At 61.5% G+C, this 25864-nt stretch overlaps 10 protein-coding genes and 1 non-coding gene across 11 annotated transcripts; 8 read left to right on the top strand and 3 right to left on the bottom strand.

Moving 5' to 3' along the window:
• Window positions 1-208: 208 nt before the first annotated feature.
• Window positions 209-1700, top strand: PAN0_008d3578 (uncharacterized protein; the record flags this gene model as incomplete). Its single annotated transcript, XM_014801079.1, has 2 exons — window positions 209-424; window positions 585-1700. 2 exons carry the CDS (start codon window positions 209-211, stop codon window positions 1698-1700), a joined length of 1332 nt encoding a protein of 443 aa, XP_014656565.1.
• Window positions 1701-2761: 1061 nt separating this feature from the next.
• PAN0_008d3577 (uncharacterized protein) lies at window positions 2762-3430 on the top strand (the record flags this gene model as incomplete). Its single annotated transcript, XM_014801078.1, has 1 exon — window positions 2762-3430. The coding sequence occupies one exon, from the start codon at window positions 2762-2764 to the stop codon at window positions 3428-3430; it is 669 nt and encodes a 222-aa protein (XP_014656564.1).
• A 61-nt stretch (window positions 3431-3491) lies between these two features.
• On the bottom strand, window positions 3492-7850 carry PAN0_008c3576 (uncharacterized protein; the record flags this gene model as incomplete). The annotated part of the gene is made up of 3 exons (XM_014801077.1): window positions 3492-5487; window positions 5771-5849; window positions 6683-7850. The coding sequence occupies 3 exons, from the start codon at window positions 7848-7850 to the stop codon at window positions 3492-3494; spliced, it is 3243 nt and encodes a 1080-aa protein (XP_014656563.1).
• Window positions 6326-6437, bottom strand: PAN0_t008c0003. Its single transcript has 2 exons — window positions 6401-6437; window positions 6326-6360 (listed from the first exon to the last, which is right to left on the bottom strand). It is a non-coding gene; the product is annotated as a tRNA-His (tRNA).
• A 959-nt stretch (window positions 7851-8809) lies between the features above and the next one.
• Window positions 8810-9967, top strand: PAN0_008d3575 (peptide chain release factor 1; the record flags this gene model as incomplete). Its single annotated transcript, XM_014801076.1, has 1 exon — window positions 8810-9967. The coding sequence occupies one exon, from the start codon at window positions 8810-8812 to the stop codon at window positions 9965-9967; it is 1158 nt and encodes a 385-aa protein (XP_014656562.1).
• A 213-nt stretch (window positions 9968-10180) lies between these two features.
• On the top strand, window positions 10181-11412 carry PAN0_008d3574 (uncharacterized protein; the record flags this gene model as incomplete). Its single annotated transcript, XM_014801075.1, has 2 exons — window positions 10181-10233; window positions 10440-11412. The coding sequence occupies 2 exons, from the start codon at window positions 10181-10183 to the stop codon at window positions 11410-11412; spliced, it is 1026 nt and encodes a 341-aa protein (XP_014656561.1).
• A 135-nt stretch (window positions 11413-11547) lies between these two features.
• Window positions 11548-12561, bottom strand: PAN0_008c3573 (uncharacterized protein; the record flags this gene model as incomplete). The annotated part of the gene is made up of 1 exon (XM_014801074.1): window positions 11548-12561. One exon carries the CDS (start codon window positions 12559-12561, stop codon window positions 11548-11550), a length of 1014 nt encoding a protein of 337 aa, XP_014656560.1.
• Window positions 12562-13502: 941 nt separating this feature from the next.
• On the top strand, window positions 13503-14582 carry PAN0_008d3572 (polyketide synthase; the record flags this gene model as incomplete). Its single annotated transcript, XM_014801073.1, has 1 exon — window positions 13503-14582. One exon carries the CDS (start codon window positions 13503-13505, stop codon window positions 14580-14582), a length of 1080 nt encoding a protein of 359 aa, XP_014656559.1.
• A 1163-nt stretch (window positions 14583-15745) lies between these two features.
• On the top strand, window positions 15746-17342 carry PAN0_008d3571 (mandelate racemase/muconate lactonizing enzyme; the record flags this gene model as incomplete). The annotated part of the gene is made up of 2 exons (XM_014801072.1): window positions 15746-15845; window positions 15937-17342. The coding sequence occupies 2 exons, from the start codon at window positions 15746-15748 to the stop codon at window positions 17340-17342; spliced, it is 1506 nt and encodes a 501-aa protein (XP_014656558.1).
• A 1008-nt stretch (window positions 17343-18350) lies between these two features.
• Window positions 18351-23501, top strand: PAN0_008d3570 (uncharacterized protein; the record flags this gene model as incomplete). The annotated part of the gene is made up of 1 exon (XM_014801071.1): window positions 18351-23501. One exon carries the CDS (start codon window positions 18351-18353, stop codon window positions 23499-23501), a length of 5151 nt encoding a protein of 1716 aa, XP_014656557.1.
• Window positions 23502-24407: 906 nt separating this feature from the next.
• On the top strand, window positions 24408-25841 carry PAN0_008d3569 (uncharacterized protein; the record flags this gene model as incomplete). The annotated part of the gene is made up of 1 exon (XM_014801070.1): window positions 24408-25841. The coding sequence occupies one exon, from the start codon at window positions 24408-24410 to the stop codon at window positions 25839-25841; it is 1434 nt and encodes a 477-aa protein (XP_014656556.1).
• Window positions 25842-25864: the final 23 nt, after the last annotated feature.

The raw sequence follows: 25864 nt of genomic DNA, 5'->3' as shown, positions 1-25864 counted from the left end.
ACCGTTCGCCATCGTCGCCCTGCTTGTATCTGCTTTCGCCCTCCTCGATCATTGTCTGTCTCCCTCGTCGTTTGCCGCCGCCCAGTCTGTCTAGTGCAACATCGTCCTCTGCGTCTGTATCTCGCATCCAGCTGCCCCCTCCTGCCAGCTCCACAATCTATCGTCTTGCACGCTTGCAAACGCCCATCCAATCACCCATCTCGACATCATGTTGACCCCCATCAGCACCAACACCTCGTCGCCCGTCCGACCTAGCCTCGAGAGCCCCACGCACAAGCTTTGCCGCTCTGCAGAGAGCAAGAAGCTGGACGTTGAGCTCGCCGCCAAGGCCAAGTCCTTGAAGGATGGCGCCAAGGCAAGGAAGGAGTCCAAGGGTCCCATCCTGAAGCGAAAGATGGCTTGCGCCACCTGCCGTCGTCGCAAGGTAAGTTGCCGGCTCGGTAGATTCTTTCGATGTTGCTCTCGGCCCAGGTGTCTGACTTGCCCTGCTTGTTCAATTTTTTTTTTGTTGACGCGTCGTTATCCGTCGCCAGCTTCGTTGCGACGCTGCCCGACCTCGCTGCTCGACGTGCGCACGATCGCAGGCGTCGGCCGAGGCTGCTGGTCACCCTTCGGCCGTGCCTTGTGGTCCTTGCGTCTACGACTGCGACCAGAACGATGAGCCGGTGCCCAACCGCTTCTTCGCCAACGGCTCGTTCCACTCGCTCACCTTCCACAGCCACCCTCGCATGCCCTTGACGCCCGGCTTTGGTGTTCCCGCCGCCTACGATGCCATCACCGGTGCTCCCATGATGGACAGCCTCAACTACCTGCCACCCACCAGCCCACACGGCGTGTGGGCTTGGGGCGACTTCCCCATGACCCCCTCGCGTGTCTCGGGCCCCGGCTGCAACTCGACCTCGTGTCACACCACCCCCATGGTCACCACGCCCACTCGCCCTATGCTGCTCACCTCCACACCGATGCGCAGGGTCATCAGCCCCAGCCTGGCCATCAACTCGACGCCGGTGCAGGAGCACGATGTCTTCTACTCGCCACCATCGCACGAGCAGTGGACGCCATCTTCGGCGATGAGCACCGAGTCGGTCTACTACAGCCCCATGGTCTCGTCGTTGTCCGAAGGCCTTCCCGTCTCGGCTTCGGGTATCTCGTCGGCGGCCTCGACGCCGTTGCTCACCTCGACGCGCTCCATCCGCTCGCCGTTCCCCATGAGCCAGGACCTCGGCACACCGATGAGCATGCCTCCCACCACGCCCATCTCGGACACATTCGACGTCAACTGCCTCGGCCCTCCCATGGTTCCTCGCACCTCGCTCTCGCCGCACGAGCAGCAGATGAAGTGCGCCAACTTCCTGCAGTCGCTCGAGCCCATGCCGTACAACCTGATCGACTTCTCCGCTCCCGGTGTCATGGGTGCGGATGGCCTCAGCGTCGTCTCGACGCCCATGATGGCTTCCAACTCGCTCGAGATCATGGCTGGCAACGACCTGGGCCTGATCAACGGACCCTCGATGGATGGCAAGCTCCAGGATCCTTTTGGCAACATGGCTGGTCTCGAGATGCCCGACGCCTCGCTGCTCGCCAGCGCCGGCGCCGCCGAGATGGGCAGCATGGCTTCCCTGACGCTCACCTCGGCCATGCCTTCGGACATGTTCGCAAGCGCCTCCACCAACCCCGCGGCACCAGAATGGGTCGCCTAACCACTAGAACCTTTTTTTTTTTTTTTGGCTCCTCTCTCGCAGCCGTTCCCACGCATCTTTCCCAGTCATCGTCGTCTGCTTTCCAGCTTTTGTAGCATCGCTTCCTTCCTGCTTTCTCTCCACTCTCTCCTGCTCCGAGTCGGCTGGCCGGCCCTTTGTATCGGGCCTTTGGCACACCACTCTTTTCCCCACACTGTCGTTTCCGCAGCCACATCCCCACACGGCGTCATTCGCCTTACCACGCTCGTTTTCCAGTCACGGACCCCTTGTATTTTTTTTTAGTCACGCTCGTCGCTCGTCGCTCCCGACCGTCCTTGATGGAGTCTCTCTGTATTTCTACCTCTGCCTTCAAAACCGACAAGATCTTTGTCAATATACCCACTTGATCATCTTTTCTCTCTCCATCGTGTGTGCACTGCTTGACTGAGGATGGCCAGTGTTCGCTCCACAGCTTCGCCCGACCTTATGCGATTGCAGGTGGAAGGCGAGGAAAAAGCCCGGCTTGACGATGTTACGTCTGGACAAGAAACCCGCTTGTGGGGCGCGGACGTGATGCGCGACGAGGATGCTCCGAAGCGGGCCCGCGGACTTGGCCGACGGCAGTGCACAAATTGCACATGTGCACCTGCGGTGTTGCTGCATTCAACGATGTGCCTGTGCAGGCGCGGGAAGGACACTTTGTGGCGCTCATTCGGTAGTCTCCCAACGAAGTCTGAACGGTTCGGAACTCGGTTGGTGGTGTGATTCAGTGACAACCACAAGACTCAGCTGGCGGTGTGTCGGGTTCGGAAGATGCATGCCGGGCCTGGGCTCGCTAAGGGGGCTAGTCACCAAGCGAATTTTCCGTCGTGGCGTCGGGTCAGTCATGATTTTTAGAGCTCTCAGGGCGGGCAAAAAGAGGGTCTCGGCATGGCGGTCATGTGGAGGAAGAAACTTGGCTCGGATTCTGACAACCGTAATCGCCGAGTCGGGCTTACTCGCAGGCTCTGCATCAACCACGACCACGATCGCAGACGTAGAACTGGGTGTTCTAGACAGGAGGACACATACAGAACGGCAATATGAGCGGAGAAGATGCATTCGGGGAGCCGCGGGAGGATCTGTGGAAGCCAACCGATGGCGGAACGATCAAGGCTCATCGACACATTCGTATCGACTGGAATGCGTCGATCAAGAAGACAGTTGCCATTGGACCATCGGCACCTGAAGCATTGCCACCGATCTACGATCGACCGGAAGCACAAGACGAAGCGGCCACTGCGGCGTCGTGTGTGCTCAAGACCAAGGCAAGTCCCATCAATGCCACTGTGCACATTGCGCACGAATCGCACTCGCCATCTTCACCCTCGGCTGGTCAGCCGGTGCTGGTGAGCGCCAAGACCGGAGGTGTGGGTTTGATATCGCTGGGTATACCCGAGTACTCGGGCTCGCGACCGTTGCACATCGTCGCCAAAACCAGCAGTGGCAACATCACCATCCTCCTCCCAACCTCCTTCTCCGGCAACCTCACGTGGTCGTCCGAACGAGGCTCGCTCAAACTGTCACATGCCGTCCAGCAACGTTTCCGACTCGAGGGTCCTCGGCACAAGCACATCGGTACAGCCAAGATCGCACCCAGCACGGCCTCGGGCAACCGCGCGGACTCGTGCACCCTCACCAGCCACAACGGCACCATCACCGTCAAAGAATACGGCGAAGAGTCGGATGCCAAAGCATGTACAATCCAATGAAACCAAAAGACGTTGCAATCCTTGTCGTGATGAATTGGCATTGCAAACGTGAGCCGCCGCTCTATAACAGCTTGGCGTTGGTGGGTGTGCCCTTGCCGACGCGCTTGCCCGTCTCGGCGCGGCCCTCGCGACGCAGCTGCTCCACCTGCGGATGGCGTGCCACCTGCGACGGCATGACGCCGGGCGTGGATGCTGGCCGCGTGATCCCCTCGGGATCCGATATCGCCAGCTCGGGCGGACCGGTGCCGAGGTCGATCAGAGTGTGGCCCAAGGAAGAGGAGGTGGAGGAGGAGGCGTCGGTTCCGAAGTAGCGTCCTTTGGCCGCGGGAGCCGTCTTGTGCGGCGCAAAGTCCTCGAGCGCGATGCCGGACACGGCTGCTCCGACGCCGCTGCTTGTGCCGTTGGGACCTGTAGGCGTCACGGTGCCACTGCGACTCTCTGACGAAGAGAGATCGAGCGAGACGGGACCGGACCCCCACCGGGGCGTCGAGACGGACGACATGTCGCTGTCTGCGACTTCCTCCGAGATGACGCTGATGCCGCGCGTCGTGGCGCCGCTGAGCGCATCGCGACACAAGTCCTTGAACGAGCGCGTACGAGATCTCAGGCCGGTTCCAGGCACGGGCAAGGCACCTGTAGACAGCGCCAGTGCCGAGCCAGAGCGTGCATGCTCCTGCCGCCGCGCGCGTTTGGCTGCTAGTGTCGAGAGCCGTGTCCTGGCGTCGCCGCCATCGGCGATGCTGGCGTAGCTGTACCCAATACCAATGCCAAACGGCAGCTGAAGGTAATGCAGGTCCGGAGGAGCTTTGCGCTCCAGGTCATCTTCGTCCGAGTCATCGTTGAGCTCGTTGTGAGGCGAGGAGGCGAGTGACGAGGCTGCGGCACTGCTGCGACGCGAGAGGGCGGGCGGGGTGACGATGCGCTCCTCCTCTTCTTCGAGTGACGGCGCGGCGAGATGGGTGGGGATGGACGTGTAGCTCGAGTCGCTGCGGTAGAGAGTGCGTGCGGGCCTGCCTTCGCCCGACCTTCTGCGCAGGGGCGAGCGTGGCTGACCGATGGTCTGCAGCCTTCGGTACATCTCCTGCGCTGCGAGGGTGAGGACGCCGACGGCGAGAATGCAGACAATGACGAGACCGATGAGCAGCCTCGAATTGGAGTTGGGCACGAGCGGCGGGCGGCTGACGGGGGCGTCGCGGCGAGAGAAGAGCGTGGCGAGGGCGGTGCCCGGATCGGTGCGACGGACAAAGACGTAGCCGCTGCCGGTCTGCTTGCCGACGAGGTCGCCATTGTAGAGGTTGGAGCGTGGCGAAGATGGTCGCGCTTCGTACGCAGATCCTTTCGCGGAGAGGCGGAATGAGTGAGGATCCGGATACGGCGGCGACGAAGTGTCTTCGTCCGACGATGAGGCTGCGTGGTACGGTCCATCTGGCAACACTTGCGGGTCGGTGTCGAGGCGCGTATGGTCGTTGTGCAGTCGATTTGGCTGGTCGGAATACTGGAAGGTGATGTGCTCGCGACGGTTGAGTGGATCCGATGTGGCGGCGGAGGATCGTGCACCGGACTTGTCGTCTAATGATCCGCTTGCGCGCACGCGGACCGAGGCGCCGTCGCTGCGACTTGAATCCAGGGCATCTCTTGGCGCTATCGACTGTGCTGCAAGGGCGTCGGAGGCTGCAAGCGAGGGGGTGATTAGAGAGCTGGCTAGTACGACGGATGCGCACGTCGCAAGGGTGCACAGAGTCGAGATCGCGCCACGTCGCCTCGACGGTCGATGCCGGAGGGGCGGAGAGGGCCGTGCGGATGGCATGTCGGCGCGTGTCATGAAGCTCGGACCAAGATGGTGATAGGGAACGAGAAGGGCTGGATGTCGCAAGAAGGAGACAGCCCTAGACGGCAGATGGTCGCAGATGGTGTGACGCGAGGTGCGACGGCTGACTACGAGTGTGAGAGATGCATAGCAAGGTGTGATCGGAGCGTGGTTGCGGATGGCGATGACGATTGCCTGTGCCGGCTGGATGCAATGGCTGCGGCGCAGAAAGCTGTGGAGATGCGAACGACTGCAATGGTGGACGAGTGCGAATGACGGAGGCTGGACGAGGTCGAGAATGCTATCGATGCGCACGAATGGCCGGATGATGGCAATGCTTTTGATTTGGCGGACCTCGAGCGGGGACGATCCTTGTCAAGAAAGTAGGCGGATGTTGCCGAGCTTGATCGTGATTCGCGAGACAACGATGTGACGACGTGCGCTGTGACGGTGTGACGAGCCAAGCCGAACGAGGGCGCAAGAGCAGCAGGGAAATCGAAGCGGAAGAGGGGGCAACGGGATGGATGCAGGACCTGCGGCTCAAAGGAAAGCCGGTTGCGGTGGGAAGGTAGATGTGCGCTTCGATGGCAGCTCCATCAAGCTTGGGGTTGCCTGTGGATTGGCGATGCGGAGCGGAGGCCACGCACTGACACTCACTCACTCACTCACTCGCCCACACTCGAGCGCGAGGGGCGACCCATCCCACCTCGGCCCTGCATCAGCAGCCTCAGCGCAGCAACAGCCCCAGCCCGCCTCCCCGCCACGCTCCTAATCCGTCAGCCGGGCCTCGGAAGAGCGCCAACAGGGTCGAATTTCTTTTCATCGTGTTAGGCCGCACATCATCCGCGCGTGGAGTTTGGTCCTTGCCCTGGTTGTCCGCACAACATCCCGAAGGCCCAAGCCATTCAGGCTCAGCCGCCCTAGCAGCCGGGTCGATAGCAGCCGGGTCGACTCGAGTACTAAGTACATCCTTACCCGTGTCTCCCCACAGAGCCTCCCGAAAAAGACATGAAGAGTGGGCCTTAAAAAAAGCAAGGCCTCCCGCTCACCTCACGGAGCAGCGATAGACCAAAAAAGTCAAAAAGAAATGCAACCTGGAGGAATCGAACATCCGTTTGCTCGGCGCTAAGCCAGACAACTCAAGTGAAGTTTCTTTCGAAAAGCCACAACGAGCCGTAATAACCACTATACGAAAGCTGCTCTTGTATGTCTGCTCGACACCCGCATGCACATACATAGTTTGTAGCCTAATTTTACCCCACACTAACTTTCCGCATGCTCGACGTTCGGGCCTTTGCATGTGCAAGCACGGTCTACAACGTAACGAAAGCTGAGATTGTTAGACTACTGAGGCTTTATACTAGAGCTGAGAGGACGGCTGGGCTGAGATGTATACAGCGAGAGTGGGCGAAAGGCGCGAGAAGAGGCGAGGTCTCGCTGATGACTCGGATACTTGCTATGCATCGAGTAGGCATGCTTGTTCCCTACTACCGGATGGTAGGGATCGCAATTGGGTAGACCCAGATGCAGTATGGAAGGGAGAAGGTGTCTGTTCGGAAGTGCCTGACGGTATGTCGAGCCAGGCTCACGCCAGCTGGCCACAGCGGGTGGCGGCGACGCAGGCTCGTCGGAAGCAGACGAGGATAGCGCCTCTTCTTCTCGGCAACACGAGTCTTTGGTCCAGAGGGATGACCGGCAGCTAGAATCGCCACATACAGATGGACGACACCCAGAAACACTGCCGCACCTTCCTTCCCTCCCAGGCGGCGAAAGTGTCAAGGCCTTGCAGCTTGCTGCGGGCGGAGAGGTAGAGCCACACTGCGACGAGGTTGACGCACATCGTTGGCTCGAGACGTCGTCGGCGTGGCTGACGTCCTGATCCACGTGGTGGCGGCAGACACCTTCGGTGAGGCTGCAGCTCTCACGAACACGATCGCTGCCCCAATGCAGTCGTCGTCGGACGTTTCGGCTTGCTGTCTCTGGCAACAGATCCGGCTCCGGGGACGAGAGACACTCCCGTTTCTGATCATCCGCAGCTCTGCCATCCTGATACTTCCCGTTCGAGATGGTAGCGGTGGGAGCCTCGAGGTTGTGGGCATCGCGATAGTGCTCGTCCATCTCGACGTCGCTGGTCATGGAGAAGCGTCTCTTGGTCTGGGCTTGGCATTCGCACAGAGCCCTCAGCGCCTCGTTCTCTTCTTGGAGCTGGTTGACAAAGTCAAGCGTGTGGCTGATGATGCAGAGCTTCTCGAGAACCATGCTTGTCTTGATCTTCTCCTGCATCTCGATCTGCGCCTTTGCCAGCTTCTCTTCCTCTCGCTTGCGCTTCGCCGATGGAGCGGAGGTGGCTGCTTCGGCAAACTTGCGCTCGATCAGATCCCTGCACTCTTTGCGACACGCAGGCACAAGATTCTGCAGAGCCACTAGCTTCTCGTTGATCTTTTCTCTCCTGCGCCTCTCAATCACCGAATGGTCGGTCTTGCGTCGCAGCACCCGCGATTTGCGTCGGCTGCCATCTTTGTTCAGTGCAGGCTGCTCCTCGGCCGGACCAGCTGACATCTGAGCCATCGGTTCCGAGGATGATGCCTTACTTGACTGTCGCTTGGGAGTCATTGTATAGATAGTAGCGGGGCGTGGTACTCGATGAAGGAAAGATTGTTATGAGAGTAGGGACATGCTGGTAGACAAGAAGGAGCAAGGACGACTTATAAAAGAGGCCAAAGTCGCAACCGAATCATCTCAGTCGAGCGACACATCGATCCGGCGGCGCTGCAGTAGCGTCGAAGCAACAGGGGACGCGAGCGGGCCTGATGGCGCTGTCCAGAGTCTTAGAGGGGGAGGACGGGCACCGTGCCGGTCACACCAAGTCTGAGGTAGCCAACACACGACATCGGCGGTACTCCACACCGAGCACCGTGGGCGACAACGCAGCGTGCACTGGACAACGGCAGACATGCCTCTCGAGACGGAGCGGAGCACGCTATCGACGCATAACCATGGTGGTCGCTTTTTGTCACAGTCGGCGTTATCTGAGATGGCGAGTACCTTCGCAGTCATGGCACCATCTGCGCGAAATTCGCTCATGTTAGAGCTACAAATGCCCTGCGCTTTCCTTTTTTTTCCACCCCAGCCGCTTCGCATAAGGGTCCCGACTTCCGATCCGAAAGCTTTCTTCTCAAAAGCTTCCGGGACACCTTTCCTGACTTCCCGTCCCGGCAACTCTCGACTTCATCAGCCAGCGCCACGGTGATCACTCCAACATCATGGTGCTTCGAATCACGAGCCATGCCTGCAGCTCAATAGCGCGGCCCTTGGCCCGAAAATCGCGGCCTTCTCGCCAAAGCCTGCGTTGGGCCCCTCTCAGCTGCTCTCCATACTCGACCACAACCTTGCACGCACCATCCTCCTCGATATCGAATTTGAGTGGCGCAGTCAGATCACGGACAACAGGAGCGCTGAAGCTTCTTGGTACAACATGCTCATATGCGACGAAGACAAGCGGCTCGTCGACCCCGCAAGAACCCTCCCTGGAGATCGACAAGGATCCAGTCGTGCGGTTGGCGAGGCTCAGGATGGAGAAGCGCGAGCGGCTTCTCAAGTCCTCCGAGGAACTCGACAGCGCCGACGTAGGAAAGCAGCTTAAGGAACTCGACGGCCTTCGTCAGGTGTGGGAGGCCTTTTCGACCAAGCGAAAGCAGCTGCTCAGCACCTTGGCCATGAGCCAGAGCGACCCGGACGAGGACATGCGCGCCCTTGCCACGGAAGAGCTTCCCCTGATCGAAGAGGAGCTCGCCGAAGCTCGAACACAGATGGAAGAGCTCGTACTCTCGTCCATTACCGACGCGATAGAAGCTCAAGCTGTGGGCGCCGTGCTTGAAGTCAGGCCTGGCGTGGGTGGCCAGGAGTCGACTCTCTTCACCGCCGAGGTGGCGCGCATGTACGAGAGATTCTGCGAGCAAAAGCCCGCCGACGAGGACGGATCAGGCGAGTGGCAGGTGGAGATGCTATCGAGCACGAGCGTCGACGTATCCACCTCCTCTTCAGGCTCGGGTGCCGGGCTCAAGGAGGCCATCATCGAAGTCAAGGGCAGGGGGGCGTTCCAGAAGCTCAAGTTCGAAGCAGGCGTGCATCGAGTGCAGCGCATTCCGGCCACACAGAGCTTGGGGAAGCTGCAGACGTCGACGATCGCTGTGATGGTACTGCCCATCTCGGAGGGCTCCGAGAACAAGGCGGACGACTTGGTCGATCCCAAAGATGTCAAGGTCGAGGTGATGCGATCGCGCGGCGCAGGTGGTCAGCACGTCAACAAGACCGAGTCGGCCATCCGACTCACACACGAGCCCACCGGCATCACCGTCTCCATGCAGGATAGCCGCTCGCAGCATCAGAATCGCACCAAGGCATGGGCGGTCCTGAGAGCAAGGCTTCTCGACCGCAGACTCAAGCAGGAGGTCGAGGGGAACCGCGAGCGTCGACTCGCTCAGGTGGCCAGCATGGACCGAAGCGATCGCGTCCGCACCTACAACTTCCCGCAGGACCGCGTTACCGACCACCGCGTCAACCTCAGTCTGAACGGCATCGACTCCATCATGGAGGGCGAGCACGAGCCGGGCACTGGGCTCGACTACATCATGGAAAGCCTGCATATCGAAAGCGATACGCGAAAGATCAAGGCTCTGCTCGAGAGCGAAGAGGCCGAAGCTGCTCAAGCGTCGGCAGGCAAGAAGTGATTGCAAAGCCTCGTCGCGCCCGCTTGAGAGTTGCTCATGGCGACTCGGTGTGCTGCCTCGTCTGGATGCGTGGGAGGAGCTCGCATATGCACTTCGGTGCCCGAATCACGCTTGCGAGCGCTCGTTCCTCTTCGGCAATCCTCTTCCGAGGGCACTAGCGATCCGTGAAGCTGGATAAGACGTCGGTACATGCTCTGAATCTTCGGCTGCGCAATGCTGTCGCGGCATGGCAAGAAGCGCGCATGGACCTCTCGCGGCTTGAAGAAGTACGTGCGGCGGACAACGCAGGCAGCTGCATACAAAGCCCACCCGAATTTCAAGCCACTGCAAGCATGCATGGTCGCGGCCATTGCGGTGCCATCCAGCGTGAATGCGACGCAACAGCGCCATGATGGAGCTCAGCTGGTGCCGAAGGGCCCTTGCTGCCTGCACTTGACTTTGTTGCCCATCCGTGCATTGTCGTCAAACGCAGCGCTACATTATCGCATGGTCGAGCCGTGGAGGTCGCAACAGTGGCGCAAGGGTTGCACACCCCCACTTCCCTTTGTCCCCACCGAGTGTGTGCGCACATGCCACGCGCATCCGATTCCGCACTCTGTACTACCACCACCATCGCAAGCATCAACATCTTCACCGCTCCGCACAGTACAGGCACAAGTGATCGGACCCAAGTCATGTCAGCAGCGTCGGAGCAACCTAGCGCCGTGACGAGTGGGGATGGTGGAGGTGAGCGCACGTTACGGCGAAGACGCTCTGCGGCATCAGCGGCGCTTCTATCACGGCCTTCGATGCATACACTAGCGCAATTGGTTCCGTCATTCGAGACGTGTGTGCTTGTGCACGTCTGCACCTCATCCAGCGAGGCGGATGGGGCTACGAGTGCCGAGTTGGTGTATGCGCTGTTCGAGCCCAACTTCCTCGTGGACGGTACGAGCTCCACCGTGCGTGGACTCGATCGGACTTCGTGGGAACGTCTTCGGTCGCACGTCGAGGAACTTCGTATCGTCGCCATCTCGTCGCGTTGTGGAGCCAGCCAGGATTCGCCACAAGGAGCAGTGCGCAAACCCGACTGCATGTTCGACTTGTGCACCGACAAGGATTCAACCCAACGAAGCGTGTCCCAAATCTTCCTGCAGCCAACCTCCAATGCTGTCGTACCCGCAAGCAGCCGTGAAGAACTGCTGGAAATCGACATTGTGGCACCTGCAGATCCCAACATGGCCAAACAACGACGCATCTGGCTCCCCACCCAGGTCCGCAACATCCTCGACGACGCAGACCACCTCGTCACCAACTCCAACGCCTCCATCCCAACCACCCCCGCCTCAGCACCAGTCCATCTCCCCAACCCACCACCTGCTTCCCAACCTCTCGCCGAATTCCAATCCGCCAGCACACGCATCCTCAACCTCGTCCACTGCCAACCCACATCCACTCAGCTCTAACCCTCAACTGCACACACTCGACCGTGCAACGAACAACTTGCCATCCCGGGCAAGACTTAGATTGCTACACACCGCGCCTTGCACAACGCGCACGAGGAATGACGATTCGAAAACAGAAGCAACGGAGCAGCTACGTCAGTGGGTATGTGTGCTCTGGTGGTGAGAGCGGGAAGAGAGCGAGCGATGGCGTTTGTGCGCCGAGTGGGTGGCGCCATCCAGTGGCGGCAGAGTGTGGTGCTCGGTGCTGTGCGGGGTATGATTCGAGCCGGCCAGAGCGGCTGCCGTGAAGTCTTCGGCGATCTCTTCGAGCGCGTCCATCGAGGCGGCCCGTGGTGTTGACTTGCCATCGTGCGTGCCGTGATGTTCGTCATCTTGCGCCGCGGAAGCGTGCGCCTGGTCTCCGCGCTTGGAATCGTGGGGCGCTGGCTTGGCGGCGTGCTGACGCGCGTCCGGCGCTTGTTTTGGCTTGTCGCCCTTGTGATGCTGATGGTGGCGGTGCTTGGCATCGACTTGTTCGTGATGCTGCTTGCCATGCTGCTTGGCATCGGCCTGCTTGTGATGCTGCTTGCCACGCTGCTTGGACTGCGAAGGGCTCTTCTTGGATGCCGAATGGGCGGATGCGGACTTGTGCTCGGCCTGTTTTGCATTGTGCTTCTGCTGCTCTTGGACGATCCAGGCTTGTCTCGCCACTTCGCGCGCGACCTTGACATCGGTCGAGTTGATGCTGTGGTCGGCGGGCGGGCGGATGCTTCCGGCACTGACGCAGAGCATGAGGCCCTCGTAGACAATGTTGCAGTCGAGGCTGGGGTTGTTGTCCTGCAGACGGTGCGTCGAGATGCCGTAGTCGTTCGCGATGCTCTCGCACGTGTCGGAGTTGGAGCATCTGTGAACGAACTGGCAGTCGTTTCCGTAGCGGCCGAGGCAGAGTTGGGAGCCGATCTCGAGCGTGTAGCAGTCAGCGCCGGCGTTGAGCAGGTTGAACGCAAGGATCTGGTAGGTGGATGTGAGCGTCTTTTGACCGATCCTGTCGCATGTGTCGCCAGCCTCGACAGTGTAGTGGCGTGTGCAGGCGGTGTCGTTGGAGTGGAAGGCAGCGCGTGCCAGCCCCGGTAGCGCCGCTAACGATAGGAGCGCAGTCGAGACACGCATGACTATGTTGGCGAAATGGTTCTGGTCGGTCGCGTAGAAGTTTCGCAAGGAGAGGCGACGTGACGATGCTAGTGATTATGACTAGGCTTGCTGTCGATTGACGAAAGCAGCGGGCGGACAGGTGCGGTTGAAGGCGTGCTGGATGCTCAAGGCAGGTCGAGGGTGAGACGAAGCAGATTGTCGAGGCAGAGGATGGGATCGAAAAAGGAGTGTGGGATGCTGAAGAGCAGTGTTTCGAGGCGTTCGTTATCGGACAGGCAGATATGGATCGTAGGAAAGGGGGAAGGGGGAAAAGGGGGGGGAGGGAGAAAGCTGAAGTGCTGGGGCTTGAGGTGGTAGATGGAGGAAATGAAGTGGAAAGTGGTAGCGTCGGGGCGGCGTGGAAATCATGCGCTGACGGTGCTTGTGTGGGCGCGGCGCAGCAGGGGGGCTCTTGCGAGCTGCGAGGGTGCTGCAACGGCCTCGCATCCGAAGCAGCGGCTCGTCCGAAAAGAAAAACACGAAAAGGGGCGCTCCGTGGCTGCAGGTCGCGCTCTCCTGCCTCCTCGGCATCCGAACAGAATTCCCACCCACGCCTCTGGACCACGCCACGATTCACCGTGGGTTCTCACTGGGCTTGGCACTTTGATACCAGCCTAGGAGGAACCTCTCAGCTTTGATTTCAACGGCTCGACTAGTGCGGAGGGTTGCCTGCTTTGCTGTTCGTTGTTCTGTTTCGGCACGACCGAAAGGTGTTGACAAACCCTGTGATGCGTGCGTGATGTTTCGCCGAGCACACACGCATGCTCGAGCCGCACCTGTCGATCGGCCATTTTCAAATCGGGCAAATGTTAGACCGTAATTTCTGATGACCGCTCGGAGAGCAAGCCGCGGAGACCGCCCGGCTATTCCGTGGATGCTTCGGCACAAGCACCCAAGGTGGAGCACGGGCCGAGCCCTATATGAAGACCACTTCCAACACCGCGCTTCTCTGTGCGTTTAGCATCAGCCATCTTCGACCGAGCACCATGTCGCAACCAACACCTCAGACGTACACGTACAAGACGTTCGTCAACACGGACGGCTCCACGACCCCCATCCCAGTCGACGTCTACCTCCCCGAATCCACGTCGAGCGCACCGCTCACGCCGCTCATCTGGGTGCACACCGGCGGCTTTCTGCAGGGCACGCGCAAGTTCGTTCCGCCGCACCTGCTGCGTGCGCTCTCGCGCCACGGGCTTGCGCTGATCGCGCCCGACTTTCGTCTGTGTCCGCAGGTGTCGATTCGCGAGGTGCTCGAGGATGTCTCCGACTGCATCGTCTGGACGCTCGACCCGGCCTCGCGCGCCGCGTCGGGCTGCGACTCGGCGCGCATCTCGAGCGAGCGCTACATTCTTGGCGGCAGCAGTGCCGGTGGCTGGCCTGCTCTCCTCCTCGGCCTCTCGCTGCACCAACATGCCACCCGCATCCCGCGCCCACCTGCGGCAGTCTTCGCCATCTATGCCATCACCACCGTGACGCCCGAGCTGGCGCCGTTCTTCTACGAGCCTCTGCGCCCGCTGCCCTGGGCAGCCGACGGCAAGCTCATCGAAGAATCCCCTCTCAAGGCCGAGGGCCATCTCACAAAGTGTCTCGATGCGAGTCACGGTGTGGTGGACGCGAGCGGGGTGAAGGTGAGGACGGACGCTCCGCCTGCGGCCAACCCGGTGCGCGCGGCGCTGTACAACTTTGCGCGCCAGGAGGGCTCGTACGCCAGCCTCATCCTGCAGAGCCCCGAGGAAGCCAGCGAGGTATGCACGCCGAGCTTGATCGAGAAGAAGGTCAAGACACCAGGCCCGCCCGTGCTCATCGCGTACGGAGACTCGGATCCCAAGGTACCGCATTCGCAGTCGCTGCATGTTGTCCAGGCACTCGAGCGTGCTGGCTACACGCAGCCAGGCTCGCTCCGTGTGATTGCCGTCGAGGGCGCGGACCACTTGTTCGACATGGAGCCGCACGTTGAAGTGGACGATATGTGGGAGTGGCTCTCGCAGTTCTTGTAACTCGCTGCCGCAATAGCATCCAAATCGACTGCATCATGAGTGAGCGGAGCATGCGAGGCCATCGGGCAGGCAAGGGCTGTGAAGTGTGCCCGATGGCGTGGCCCCACGTTGAGCGAGTTGCAACGGTGCGGAGAGCGGAGATCTGAACGGCGTCGTCTGCTTGCCCCGCGCCCGCACCGTTGGAACCCCCCCACGTCCACAAAGCTTCGAGCCTGGCAGCACCGAAAATTCCTCGGCGAAGAGCGCGATGTGCAAGCTCCGTTTTTTTGGCGCCGGCGAGGCGAAATTCGGGCGCGACCGCCGGAGCCAGCCTTGCGGACACTCGCCGCAACGTTTGGCTCGCATGGAAGCTTGCGCAACCGCCAACTTTGACCGACTTTGACTGGACCGCGCCTGATGTCACTCGCATCTCTTCCGACGTTCCAGCCTCTTAAGAGTGATGGCAACTAGCACGGCCAATTTCTCTCTACGCCGTCACCAGCCTTGCGCCGATGCAAGCCGAATCGTACGCTTTTCCCCCGTCCCTCACGCCTGACTTGTTGTTCCCGGCTGCCAGCACTTCAGAGAAGCTAACCATCAGAGCATCGTTAGCTCACTGTTGCTCTCCATGTCTGCAACCGAATGTGAGCCAAGAGGAAGCGATGCAAGACCGAGCTGCGCTGTCGGATAGGCTTTGGCCCCCACTCGTAACTATCCTGGTTCGAACGAGGCGTTGCTGTCCCCCACTCCGATTCCCCGCGCTTTCTCCACATCCAGTGTCCCCCGCAGCGCCGCGAAAATTCATCTGGCGCGGCACGGTGTTGGTTCGGCGCCGACAGGTTGGCGCTCCGAGACAGCGGGCCATGCTAGCAGCAGTTTGGCCGTTGGCTGCTTGGCCTCGCAAAGATGCCGGTCTTCTCGACCGTGCCTGGCGCCCCCGCACGCGGTCGTGGTCCACCCGCAGCGCCCTTTCCCCCCGTCTCCTGGAAGCGTTCGGGAATGTTGGCCAGACCTGTCCAGCCCGAGCATCACCGGCATTTCCTCCCCCACACCAGCCTCTCCCCATCCCTGACGGCCTGCGATATATAGTCGGCAATCGTCGCCTCGCGCACGCTCGTCCCTCTCCCAGTAACTTGCTAGTTGTGCTGTCTCCCCTCCCTCCCTCGGAAGCCAAATAGCCCAACATGACGCAGTCGTCGCCGCTCATCGTCTCGTCCTACTCGATCCACGATGTGCGCTTCCCCACCTCGCTCACGGGCGATGGCACCGACGCCATGAACAAGAGTAAGTGCATCTTTTCCCTGCCCCGTACCACCCTTGCACGCCGATCTGAATGCTGACGAGCTTGTGCCTTGCTCGTGACTTCGTTGGCTAGCCTGCGACTACTCGGCCGCATACCTGATCCTGTACACAAGCCCCAAGGACTCTGCAGAGATCGTGTCGTACCGCGGCCGCGAGAGCGAGGCGATCAATGCGCCGGTCAAGGAGGACTCGTCGCTGCGTGGATTCGGCATGACGTTCACCATCGGCAAGGGCAACGAGATCTGCTGCCAGGCCATCGCCTCGGTGGTGGAGGAGCTGCTGCTCGGACGCGAGATCGAGCCGCTCTTTGCCAACATGGGCGAGACGTGGCAGCTGATGGTGTCGGACCCGCAGCTGCGCTGGATCGGCCCCGAGAAGGGCGTCATCCACCTCGCCACAGCGGCGGTGATCAACGCCATCTGGGACCTCTACGCTCGCTCGCGCAGCAAGCCGCTGTGGAAGCTCATCGTCGACATGTCGCCCGAAGAGCTCGTGCGTTGCATTCCCTTCCGCTACATCACCGACGCCATCACGCCTGCCGAGGCGCTCCAGATCCTCCAGGACGCAAGCAAGGGCAAGGCGGCGCGCGAGGCCGAGATGGTGGCCAATGGCTACAAGGCCTACACCACCTCGGCCGGCTGGTCGGGCTACGACGACGCCAAGGTCGCCCGCCTCACCAGGTCGGCACTCGAACAGGGCTTCAACCACTTCAAGCTCAAGGTCGGTGCGGATGTGGAGGATGACATCCGTCGCCTGTCGCTCATGCGTTCCATCGTGGACGATCCCAAGGAGATGCCTGCTGGCCGTGCGGAACCGTCGGCAGCGAGCCTGGAGGGCAAGAATGCCGGCCCGACGGGCTGCGTCGTCATGGTCGACGCCAACCAGGTGTGGGACGTGCAAGAGGCGATCGACTACATGGAGAAGCTGGCGCACCTGCGACCGTGGTTCATCGAAGAGCCCACAGCGCCGGACGATGTGCTCGGCCACGCCGCCATCCGACGCGGCATCAAGCATCTCGGCATCGGCGTCGCCACGGGCGAGCACGCGCACAACCGCATGACCTTCAAGCAGCTGCTGCAGGCGGACGCCATCGACGTGGTGCAGATCGACTCGTGCCGACTGGCGGGCGTCAACGAGATTCTGGCCGTCATGCTCATGGCCAAGAAGTTTGGCAAGATCGTCTGCCCGCACGCCGGCGGAGTGGGGCTGTGCGAGTACGTGGTGCACCTGAGCCTCATCGATTACATCTGCATCAGCGCCACCAACGAGCGCAACGTGCTCGAGTGGGTGGACCACCTGCACGAGCACTTTATCTACCCCGTCAGCATCAACGGCGCCGGCTGCTACAACACGCCCATGGACCCGCAGGGCGGCTACAGCATCGAGATGCTCAAGACCTCCATCGAGGACTACTCGTTCCCCAACGGCTCGTACTGGAAGACGGGAGAGGCGCGCACCGCACCTCCCTCTGGCCACTGAGCCCGCTCTCGGCAGATCCAGATGGCTTGGTGACTTAGGAAGGAGACGCTTTCATGGAATATAGGATCGGATTCGTATAGTCTTACTGCGCACGAAGCGCCCGAAGTGTGAGCCGGTGTGGGCACAGATCGTCGAATATGAGTAAAGCGCAGCTACGGAAGCGATCCGACCCGGCCGTTGTCGCAGAGTCACAAGACCGTTTCGGCCTGTCAAGGGCTCTGACGTGGATCGGTGAACCGATGGGATCCGGAACCGGGTCCGATCGCGAGCGTTTGTGGGAGCGCGCATCGGCTTGACCGAAGTGGCCGAGAGTCACGCTGCGTCGGGCAACCCGAGATCCAACTTTCCTTCATTTCCCTGCCGCCTCCAAGCGGCGCGTTGGGTGTGGAATTACGCAGCCTTGCGGCACCGTGCATGCTGTGCTGCATGATTCTTCCGTCCGCGCAGCGAAGTCGGGCTTCTGACTTGGTCGAGATGCGGGAGAACATCATACCATCATCGCAGGACTTGATAGAAGCAAGCATGAGTGTGGAATCAGGGTCGCCGGGGTCCAGAAAGGAGGATGGAGCGCCTGACGGGCGGGGCTCGGCAGCAAAAGCTGGCCAAAAAAAAAGTGGAGGCAAAAACCGGTTTTACGCTCAGTCAGGCTGGCATTCCGCAGGCGAAAACTCCAAACGTGGCGCTGCTGGCTGCTGGCTGCGGAGCTGACCTCGATCGGCACCGCTTTGAACCCTGGCTTTTGGGTTCGGTACATGTGCACCAAACGCAAGCTCAAGCTCGAGCTCGGCATTGATTGCCTCTACCTCTTTCTCTTCATCTTGCTCTCCATCACACTTGCCTTCACTCGCAGCCACAATCAGCATGGCAAGCCACGCCAACTTATAGCCTCTCGCTTTCAAGCACATCGGTGCATTTGACACGCACGCACCTGTCCAGGCGACAATGTTGCGTCTGTGTCGCTCTGACCTTGGTCTTTCACCTCTTCACGTTCACTACCGCTAGCACACAATGTCGCCGTCGGTAGGTGGCCATCCAGCCAAAGGTTCGGACGAGCCGAATCGAGGCGCATCGTCTCCGCCTGCTGGCCTCCTCGATCTCGACCTCGACGAGCTGTCGCCACTTCCGCCCGCAGAGGGCTTTGCCAACAGCAGATCAGCTTCAACCGACCGGCTTGCCAGCCTTCAGCAGGATGACAACTCGCAATCCCGGCGTCTCAACGCGGCAGCTCCGTCGCCCGCCCTCAGCGCTGTCTCATCATCGTTCCGCTTGGAGGGCTCCCCAGTCGCAGCAACCAAAACCCCACCTTCTCACGCCCAGAATGCCTCGCAAAGTCCCTTCGCGAAGCCTCGATCCGACGCGACAAAGCATCAACACCAATCACACCAGTACAATGCCCGTAAAACATCCTTCGAGGCGGCAGAGGCCCCGCCTGCTCGCTACGTTACCGTCTCCGCCATTCTTTCCCGATCCGAGATGTACTATCCTCCCGAGGCTTCCGAACACTGGAACATCCTTCGGTCGCCGGAAGGCATGCCTGCCGATGCCATCCGGTCCACATCGCAGTCCTCGTGGCCGACAGCTCTCGGACATCAGCACAATGGCCCGCACCGTCGCCAGAGTCAACGCAAGCGTCCCAGCAACGGAAGTGCCATCGAGGCTCTCGGCGCTCTCTTGCTGCGCAAGGACAGCTCCGGTCGCGTCGCCACCCTCTCCTTTGCCCGCAAGGACAAGGAAGGTGTCCACCAGAAGCACGGCGCTACAACGCCCGGCAACGACCCGCGCGCACCTACCTCAAAGCACAGCATCCAGTCCTGGGCCAATGCGCTAGGCTCGTTGGGCAAGACAGGCCTGCACCTTCAGCTACCCCAAGACCCGGCGACCAAGACCCAGCCGTCAAAGCAAGGCTCGACAATCGCCGAGCGCAGAGCCCACATGTGGCATCAGGTCCTCACCCGTCAAGGCGCCGTCGTCGAACACGGCCACGGCGGCTTCTCCAAAGTGCGCAGCCGACGCGGCGGCCTCACCTTTGAAGTCGGCAACGTCCGCCGTAAGGAGACTTCCGCTACGCTCCTCGATGCTGAGACCTACCGACCCAGCCGACCCGCTGCCCAGGGCCCAGCTGCGGATGAAGATCACGAGCCGCGGACCGCAAATGATGGTCCGGCCAGCTCGGATCCCTTCTCACGCAATGACTTTGGCAGATTGCCAGGCACCATCATGCTCAAGGCGGGTCGTAGACCCCGTCTCAACCAAACTTCCAAGTCCGAGTTTGGCATCGGCTCAGCCTATCACGACGCCGACTTGCCCGAAGCACCTCCCAGCCCCGTCGCCATGCCGGGAGCGTGGCAAGGTGGCTCATCGTGGCGTTCCAAGCCGGGTGATGGCTACGAAGAGGGCGCATTGCTGCTACCGCCTCCCTTGCTCGACGACCACGGCAGCGACGCTACGAGCTTCGAAGGCCTGCTCGGTGTGAAGCGCATGCGGGAAAGGGAAAAGGCCCGCAAACAGGCAGAAAGGTTGGCGGCACGCAACCGTCCTGCCCACAAAGTTGGCCCGCTGACCGCGCTCGCCAACTTCGTCAAAGCAGCACACGCCGCCGATACCTCAGCAAAGCGCTCGAGAGGTACCGCGCGTCAGCAGCCGCCCACGTTTTTCCGCAGCTTCACAGAGCCGCAGCTGCGCCCACAGCGTTCAGCCTCCATCGCGAGCACGACGGGCGACACAACTGCCAAGTCGCCTCTTGTCAGAGCTTCAGTCACCACAAGTGATGCGCAAGCGAAAGACGCTCGAGACACGGAACCAGACATCACACTGAACGGCAACACAGCCGAGTCTCTGGCCGCAACTCCGACAATAGCAGACGGGGACCTCCGCAAGAGTCCGGCTGTGGCAGCAGCAAGCCCTTTCCTTTCTCCAGCAGCACGTAGAGCCGTGCTGTCACGGCGCGGATCGCGGACCAATTCGGTGGATGCAGCAGGCCGTCAACTCAACACGGTCTTCGAGTTCGAGCCCCTCGACCCGGCTCAGATCCCAGACGATGAGCTGGCGTCGCCCGACCTCCCGCCCATCTCGTCACCGCTTCTGCGTCCTTCTTCCGCTGGATCCAGCAAAGCGAGTGCCCGCGACTTTCCGGTCGCTCCGAGGCTGTTGCCAGTCCAGCTCTCCATGCCTCCGTCGCCGTTCACGCCATTGGCCATCGACCCGCGCGGCGACTACCTTTCGGCACGCAGTCTGCACTCGGCGCCCCGCACGCCGCAGCTCGGACCGACCATGCTCAGTCTGCCGCCGTCGCCATGGACCCCGTACCAGGATGCAGCAGCCGGCACTGCCTCACCCATGATCCATCTTCGCCTCAACACGAGCACCACATCGCTGCGCACTGCGCCAGGCACGCCCAGACTTGTGCCTACGCATCTCGAGATCATCCCGTCTCCGTTCCCGACTTCGGCGGCATCGCGACGGGGCTCGCTCACCTACGATAGCCCGCACAGTCTGCGTGCAATCGGGCTCGCCAAATCGCCGCTGGCTCAAGCTATCGCCGACCCAGCGAGCTCGGATGCGAATGGCACGCAGAAGATGGTCGTTCTGACGGAAGAAACCGCAGCCAAAAAGTCAAGCCAGGTTGCCAATGGCGTAGACACGCTCCGGCTGACACCGTCTTCGATGCTCATCGAAGCTCAATCCTTCAACTCACTGAACGCGCAGGTCAATGCCGCCAACGCCCTCGCCGAAACACCAGGTACGCAGCAAGCATATGGCACCAACAACGAAGAGCAGAACGTGCAAGAATGCGAAACGGAGTCTCCCTCGCAGCGACCGACTCCGTCGCGACGGAACACTGTCCACGTCGACTCTGCCGGCCGCCAACGCTCCTTTGTGCTGTGGTTCCTGATCGGAGATCTCGGGCTGCGCAATCGACCATCGGCGGACAAGGTCAGCGATGCCGACGTCGAAGCAGACTATGGAGGCATGGTTGCGGTTCTGGTGCATACGGTGGGATTGGTCGTGTTCGTGACAGCGCATTTGGTGGATCTGGCATACTCGACGTACGAACGCGTCTCGCTCACTCTGTGGTTCCTGCGCTGGATGGTCTACAACCTCGCGGGACGCACGGTGCTGGCGCAGTGCGTCGTCGAGGCGTACGGCTTTATCCAGGTAGAGTGGGCCACAGTCGCAATGGAGGACCACGAGGAGAAAGGTTCCAAGAAGGCCACAGACGCAGAGGGGCATCGCAAGCCCAAGGGTCTGTCTCGCTGGCAGGTGCTGCGCGGTCTGCTCGAGCTGTACTGCTTGCACAGCGTGACGCGCGAACGCTACCTTGCCGAGGGCGCCGGTCTGCAAAAGCTAGAGGGATGGGCTAGGCCGGTGAACCGCGACCGTCAGGACGGCACCGACGGCAAGAAGAGGAGCAACCTGCCACGTGGTTCTGAGCGGCTCGATATCGGCGCACACCGCGCAGCATCGAGGGCTGCGCTGGGCGGAAAGCGTAACGAATGGGCGCAGCACGATGTCGATACCATGGGTCAGCTTGACGGAACGTTCAAGGAATTCTCCTCCCTGGCTCAGCCCGAGAAGCGCAACAGCTACACCGCAGACGAGACGAACGAAGAAATACGGAACGATGACGGAGAAGCCGACGACAGCAGCGACGACGACGACGAAGAGATGATCGTCACGAATCGCGGAGACGACATCCTCGAGTTCGCCAAGACGCCCAGACTGGATCCGGCACGACCGGATCACGCAAGCAGCGGCTACTTTGGCCGTGCGTACGACTTCATGACGTCGCCGCAGGTTGGAGCTTCGCACCCTGGCGCGGTGCAGCGCGATTTGCGACCGTTCAAGGAGACCAATCGCGACCTGGTGCGGACGATCAAGTGGTGTGGCCGGCTGGCGATCTCCGCGTACGGATTGCACGTGCATATTGTGGATCTGCCGCCCACCTTCACACCCTCTGGCGAGCGCTTTTCGCGCCAGACGTTTGCGTATCTATCTCGGCTCAATGCCGATGATGTGCTGCACGCCGACATTCAGACGCTGGACGCGGACGCCGACTACAGCCCGACGTTCTACGTGGTGCGCGACTACGTGCGAAAGGTGGTCTGCGTGGCAGTGCGGGGCACGCAGTCGTTCTCGGACATCATTGTCGACCTGGAGCTGCAGACCGAGGAGATCGAGCTGCCACAGGTGCAGCCCACGCCGGGCGAGGAGTTCCGCTGCCATGCGGGCATCTGGCGTGCCGCCAAGGCGCTCGTCTCGCCGCAAAGCAAGCTGTTCGCCACGCTTCGACAGGCGCTGGCGGAGAACGACGGATTCGGCGTCATGTTCTGCGGACACTCGCTGGGCGGTGCGATTGCGAGTGCGGCTGCGCTGTTGCTCGCCGAGTACTTTATCCCGGACGGCGCCGAGCCCGACCAGGGCACGTGGGTGACCAACATGTCGTCGGGACTGCCGGCGAGGAGGCCGATCCGAGCGGTGAGCTTTGCGAGCCCCGTCACTATGACGGCCGACCTGGCATCGAGGGCGGCGCTGGGCTCGGTGCCGTTGGTGACGACGGTGGTTCTGGGCAGCGACGTAATTCCACGCGTGGGGCACGGTCAGGTCCGAGAGCTGCGTCGCGTTCTAGGAGCGCTGGCGCGCGTGCGACGGCGACACGCCATGGCATCGTCCGAGGGACAGGAGGATGCCCGGGTACACATCTTGCGCAGCTACTGGGACTGGCGTTCCATTTCGCAGGCAGAAGATCCGGACGACGTGATGCTGCACCGCAAGGAGCGGATCGAGGAGCAGCTATGGTCGCTGCGCAGGGAGGTGGAGAGCGACCTGTACGCAGCGATCAAGGCGCGGCTCGACGGCGGCAGCAGTGGCGGTGCGAGGATCCCGCCGTCGCCCTGGGTCGGACCGCAGCAGAGAGAGCAGGCGCCATTGCATGCATTGGCGACAAGGAGGCAGGAGCTCGACTCTGCGACTTTGAGGTCCGAGGCTGCTCAGGGAGGGCCATTGGTACCACCAGGGCGTTGTATATGGATCGAGGGAGGCCAGCTGTATGCGGTTCAGAGCCCGCTGGCGTTCTTCAGCCTGCCGGAGCTGAGAGGCGATATGTTTGCGGCCCACTTTCCAGCTGCGTACGAAGAGGCGATTCTCGATCTGCACACCTAGGCTTTCCACTACAAATAACTTAGCAACATGGAATTAAGCGCGATGGTCCGACTGCAGTACGACTAAGGATTGAGCTCGTCGCTCCGAGCGTCTTTCTCTGCGCAGCGTTTGGAGCGATCCGTGGATCAGGGCCAACGAGCAACTTTTTTGGCGCGGCGGTTTCGGACACCGGGCTGTGGACAGTGCGCGGTTGTCGGAGCTCCACGTCGATATGGGGATTGAGGTGCGCCATCGCTCGTATTACGCGCTGGTGTGCCATGGCTGCGACCCTGACTCGCTGGCCAGTGCGTCAAGCGGCGAATGAGGTGCATGAAATCGTTGCGGGAGTGTGGAAGATTTGATTACGATCGCGAGCGCGCAGGAGGTGGAAAAAGGCACTGGCGATGGCAACGTGCAGCGGCCACGGCGAAATTCGGCACGAGCGGCAAGCGCAGTTCTCGGCCTTGGCGCTCGCTCAACGCTGGTGCTACGGCGTAGGGCGAGCAAAATGTTCCCATGAGACGGACTTCCGATCCCGTCTATCGAGCTCGCCTGCGCTTACGACGGGCATGCAGGGTCCATCACCCACGGATATCGATCCCGCGCGCGCGCTTGGCCGCCTGCCTGACGGTGGGCGGCCTGTCAAACTTGGCCGTAGCGCTCCGCCCCCCGTGGGCTGGGATGTAACGTCCGATCGTCCCCACCACAAACAGGTTTCACACAGCTTCCAGACAAGTCTCCTTGCGAGCTCGAGCGCGCGCGTAGAGTAGTGCAAGCCTCCGCCCCGCGTCGGTCTTGCGCGCACAAAGCTGCCTTTCCCTCGCTTGCTGGGGCTGTATATATGGACCAGGAAGCATCCCCTGCCAACCCCCATCCGTACCCCTTTCCGTCCTTCGCTCTACCACCTGCGATCTCTGCACTGGAAACATGGCTACAGCCGCTGTCGATATGGCTCTGCGGAGCAACAAGCCCCTTCCTTCTCCGCAGTTCGGTTCTACCCGTCGTAGCGCACCGCTGCGCTCGCGTGCGCCCGTCGTCGATGATGCTGACGAGCCCGAGGCGGCCGAGATCGACGAAGCCGAGCCGGTGGAGCCGTTCTCGCTCGTGCCGCACGTCGCCGAGCAGACACTCCACGCCGTGCACAGCGCCATCTTTGGGCAGCCGTGGGCGGACCTCGAGCTGGTGGTCAGCGGCGGCACCAAGGACGAGGTGATCTATGCCAACTCCAAGATCCTCCGCAAGGCGTGCCCTGCGCTCATGCGCCAGATCCGCGTCACGGGCCGCGCGGAGCTCGACACCATGGAGGGCGAGCTGCTCGCGTCGGGTGTGGCCAAGGCTACTCCGCGTGGGGCGAGGCCACAGAGCAGCCGACGATCCACCAACAGTCTCGGCCTCGTCGACTTTGGAGGTCGCAGCTCCAGGCTCGGTGAGCTCGATGACCAGCACGACCGAGAGGAGGAGGAGATGGACGAATATGCGGACTCGGTGGAGCAGCCGCAGCACGACGAACATGACGAGCACGACGAGTACGACCATGAGGACCACTCGCCCGTCGAGTCGGTCAAGGTCGCAGGGGCTACGAACGTGGGCGCGCCAATCGAGGTGGTCGTGCCGCCTACGTTTTCGCGCTCGTCGTCGCGCTTCTCGAAGCTGATCAAGTTCATGAACAAGGACAAGATGTCTCCGAGCGCCGAGCTGGAGCCTCCCGTGCTTGCGTACAACACTGCGCCGGTGACGGATTACGGCAATGACACGGTCGGTCGCGGACGCGTTCGACGCTACAGTGCCGCCAACGAGCTCACCAACGCGGCGCCACGCACTTCCACCGCCTCTCGTGTCCAAGTGACAGGCTGTTCGGCCGCCACGCTCCAGGCGCTCGTGTTCTACCTGTACACGGGCCATGCCACGTTCGCCTCGCGTCTGCCGCCCTCTCGGCGCTACGCCGACTCTGCCAGTGGCTCGGATGGCGAGTACAGCGACGACGAGGTGGCCGAGCCGCCTGTCGCACGCATGGGCAAGACGTCGAGCTTCCCACCCGTCTTCTCGGCGACGGCAGCGTACTGCGTAGGCCGACAGCTCGGGCTGCGCGATCTGGCCACCAAGGCGTTCGACCACATCTGCCTGGAGCTGTCGCCGCAGAGTGTGCTGTCGGATCTGCTGAGTCCGTTCGTGGACCGCTTCGACGAGGTGCAGCGCGCGCACCTCGAGTACGTCTCGGACCACTGGGACCGCGTCAAGCGCCGGCCGGACTTTGAGCACACGGTGGGCAGACTCGTCAACGGCGAGTATCCGCGCGCCAACAAGGCGCTGCTCAAGCTCTTTGCCAAGCTGTCGGTCACTGGTGCCGCCCCGCGCGTCTGAGGCTGCGAAGAAGGACAATTGCT

The sequence above is a fragment of the Moesziomyces antarcticus genome, assembly GCF_000747765.1.
Source record: "Moesziomyces antarcticus DNA, scaffold: scaffold_v10008, strain JCM 10317, whole genome shotgun sequence".
Lineage (NCBI taxonomy): Eukaryota > Fungi > Basidiomycota > Ustilaginomycetes > Ustilaginales > Ustilaginaceae > Moesziomyces > Moesziomyces antarcticus.
The sequence above is the reverse complement of the archived record's forward strand: the minus strand, read 5'-3'. Positions and strand labels throughout refer to the sequence as shown.